Consider the following 2923-nt stretch of genomic DNA (forward strand, 5'->3'; position numbering starts at 1 on the left):
CAAAGAACATTTAAAATTACATTGGACAAAATATGTGCAATTTTGAATATAACAAAATGAAGACTATTTAGATATTTTCCATAAAATAAGATCGGAGAAAAATAGTGGTGGTTCATTTTCCAAAATAGCAGTGTTGATGAATAATCACAAAAAATAGGTGATAAGGGGCCTGGACGAAAATAGTTAACCACCACCTCAAAATGGTTCAATCATAATTATCTGTCTACAAACTGTCCAATCTTCATTTGTTCCACACCAATTTTTCCCAAAATATCGTCAATAGTAAAACAAATTTTTCTAGTATTAATAGGAATAAACTGACGAATCAATTTTCAGTCATAAAATAGCAGAATTTTTCGTGAAAACTAGTAATCTTTATTTCAATTTTGTAAAAAACCCTCAAAAACTCAACGTAAGGGTTAGGTATTTTTTACATAGAATGTATATGCAAAATTTGAAACAAATCGGTTTAGTAGTTTTCGAATGTCAGGTCACACCGCAAATCGTGTTTTTTCCAGAGAAAAGCATCGTCACCGAGTCGCTTGTCAATATATTTGCATGAAAAAATTACAACATGTCATTAAAATGATGCATTATAATGTACCAAAGTTTTGATCAATTCGCGTCACCTAAATTTCTAAAAAAATCACAATGTTTCTATTTTCTTGAGCAATCTTTGCCAATCCATTTGATCTTCTCGTGTAAAAACATCGATACCTTTAATTAGCGTTGTTCAGAATCCAATTTCGGTGCGAGGATACACGGGCAAACACATCCGGGGCACCCAATCCGCACGGAATACCCCAAGATACGATACCTTGCTGAGCGCCACCATGCACCAACGGGCCACCAGAATCACCCATACACATTCCCTGCCCGGACGGACTCAGCGTACAGATTGTGTTGTCAAAGACGCTACCGCGATTAGCGGCCGAGTGACGATTGCGGCAATCAGCCAACGTGATAATGTTAGTGCGCAGCCACTGCAAGTTGTTCGGTACTCCAGCATTAGCTCCTAGACGTCCCCAACCCGAGGCTATGGCGCCGGTTGCTGTGCCGATATTGGAAGCACCCAGACCAATAGGCTGTGCCAGATTGTTGAAACCGATAACCGAGGCAGTCTGTACCAGCGACACATCATTGGCCAGTGTGTTGGCATTGTACGATCCATGGTTAACGATGCGGGAAGAGCTGTGAGAAAATCCACCACTATTCAGCAAATGAGTTCCGACCACGACGCGGGTGTTCGCCAGTGTTCGGCCAACCGTACAATGGGCCGCCGTTAGCACCCAACGATTGTTGATGATCGAAGCACCGCAGAAATGAGAATTTGCGGACGAGCGTAGCGAAACCTGGTACGGAAACTGGCCTGAACCTGCGTTCGAACCTCCGACGATGCGTCCCTCCCATTCGAGGAACTCGACGGGAAGTGCTGAAATATAAGTATCGTGGAATTATTGTTCAACGATGCAACCTTTACTACTTACTGTTGCCCAAAACGGCAGCTGCACCAACTATAACCAGCAGTAAACTTAGGCGGAACATATTTCCTCCGAGAATCTCCTTCAAGTAAATGGATTGTGTTCGAAAACCTCCTTTTATAGCAGAACCAAAGCTTTATCACGTGAAACACAAAGAAACGAATTTTAAACGAATGTGCTAAAAAAATCCGCATCCATCGCCAAATTTATCAACCGATGCAATGAACGATTAGTGAATTAATATAGAACGAGATAATAGATAGGTACAAATTTTCCCTGCCGACTTTTTTATGCGATGCTTTACTGTTGGGAAAAATTTAAAAGAATGTTGTACTAAGGAGAGTTTAAAGTGTGTTTAAAGAAATTTGTGACAATTTGTGACATCGGGGCTGAAAAGTCAGTGTTTCGCGAAATAATTTATTCATGTCCTCTTGCTAGGGACCATTTATAAATTACGTAACGCTTTTAGGGGGAGGGGTACGACAAATTGTGACATGGTGTGACATATGGAGGAGGAGGAGTAGTAAGCTAGATCGTTATGTAACAGGTTTTTACTGAAGAACGAATTTATTTTCAAGGAATTTATTCCGTAATAGGGGAGGGGGGGTAGAGAAATTTGTGAGAATTTATGACAATTTTGGGCAATTTTTGCGTTACGTAATTTATGAATGATCCCCTATGAGATTTTATTCAAATCTTATCGTTGAAAGACCCAAAACTGCTTATCTATGAACAAAAACATACATGCGATTAATTTGACGATTGAGGCTATCATACAAGCAAGGCTAGACACTATAAAAAACTGCAGTCATTACGTCCTGGGATAAGAATGAACGCTACAATCCAATAAGCTTCAATCGGTAGATTAACAGGCAAATTCCTGGTTATTGCACAAAAAAGTAAACAACAAAATACCGGCAAGACCAAGCAATGTGTAATAAACACTGCACAGTGGTCCAGAATGCAGACTCGGTGACGAAGCTTTTCGTAGAACGTCTCTGGAAAAAACACGATTTGCGGTGTTAACTGCAATTCAAAAACAACTTACCGGATTTATTTCAAATTTTGCATTCACATTCTATGTAAAAAATACCTAACAGCTACTCCTGAAAAACATCTAAAGCATATGTTAGCAAATTATGAAAACTGCAAAAGTTATATTACAAATTTGATTGTTCATGAATTGATCCTTGGTAGTATGTTTAAATTGCTTTCATAATGTATCTATTTATTTATTTTTCGTCAAACACATGTAGATTACTAATTGTACTACTTCGTATCCTTGACCCGTCAATTATTTTTGTATACTGGGGCACTGAGGGAGCCGAAAAGATCCTCAATGGGACGGCACTGGGGCAAGTTGGTCGGGTTCCTTTCGTTCGGCACGTTCGGTATCTGCTCAAGATACTCCAGCGTCTTCTTGGCGCAATGGGAAGACGCCT

At 39.8% G+C, this 2923-nt stretch overlaps 1 protein-coding gene across 1 annotated transcript; it reads right to left on the reverse strand.

The window, feature by feature from the left end:
* Nucleotides 1-381: 381 nt before the first annotated feature.
* Nucleotides 382-1622, reverse strand: LOC131688711 (chymotrypsin-2-like). The gene is made up of 2 exons (XM_058973163.1): nt 1488-1622; nt 382-1432 (listed from the first exon to the last, which is right to left on the reverse strand). The coding sequence occupies exons 1-2, from the start codon at nt 1543-1545 to the stop codon at nt 720-722; spliced, it is 771 nt and encodes a 256-aa protein (XP_058829146.1). The 5' UTR covers nt 1546-1622; the 3' UTR covers nt 382-719.
* Nucleotides 1623-2923: the final 1301 nt, after the last annotated feature.

This window comes from Topomyia yanbarensis, chromosome 3 (assembly GCF_030247195.1).
Source record: "Topomyia yanbarensis strain Yona2022 chromosome 3, ASM3024719v1, whole genome shotgun sequence".
NCBI lineage: Eukaryota > Metazoa > Arthropoda > Insecta > Diptera > Culicidae > Topomyia > Topomyia yanbarensis.

Excerpts from the sequence above, each read along its gene's own strand:
- LOC131688711 (XM_058973163.1), bottom strand. The coding sequence starts at position 1,545 with ATGTTCCGCCTAAGTTTACTGCTGGTTATAGTTGGTGCAGCTGCCGTT. Across the intron at positions 1,433-1,487 it reads AGCTGCCGTTTTGGGCAACA|CACTTCCCGTCGAGTTCCTC; the intron begins GTAAGTAGTAAA and ends CTTATATTTCAG.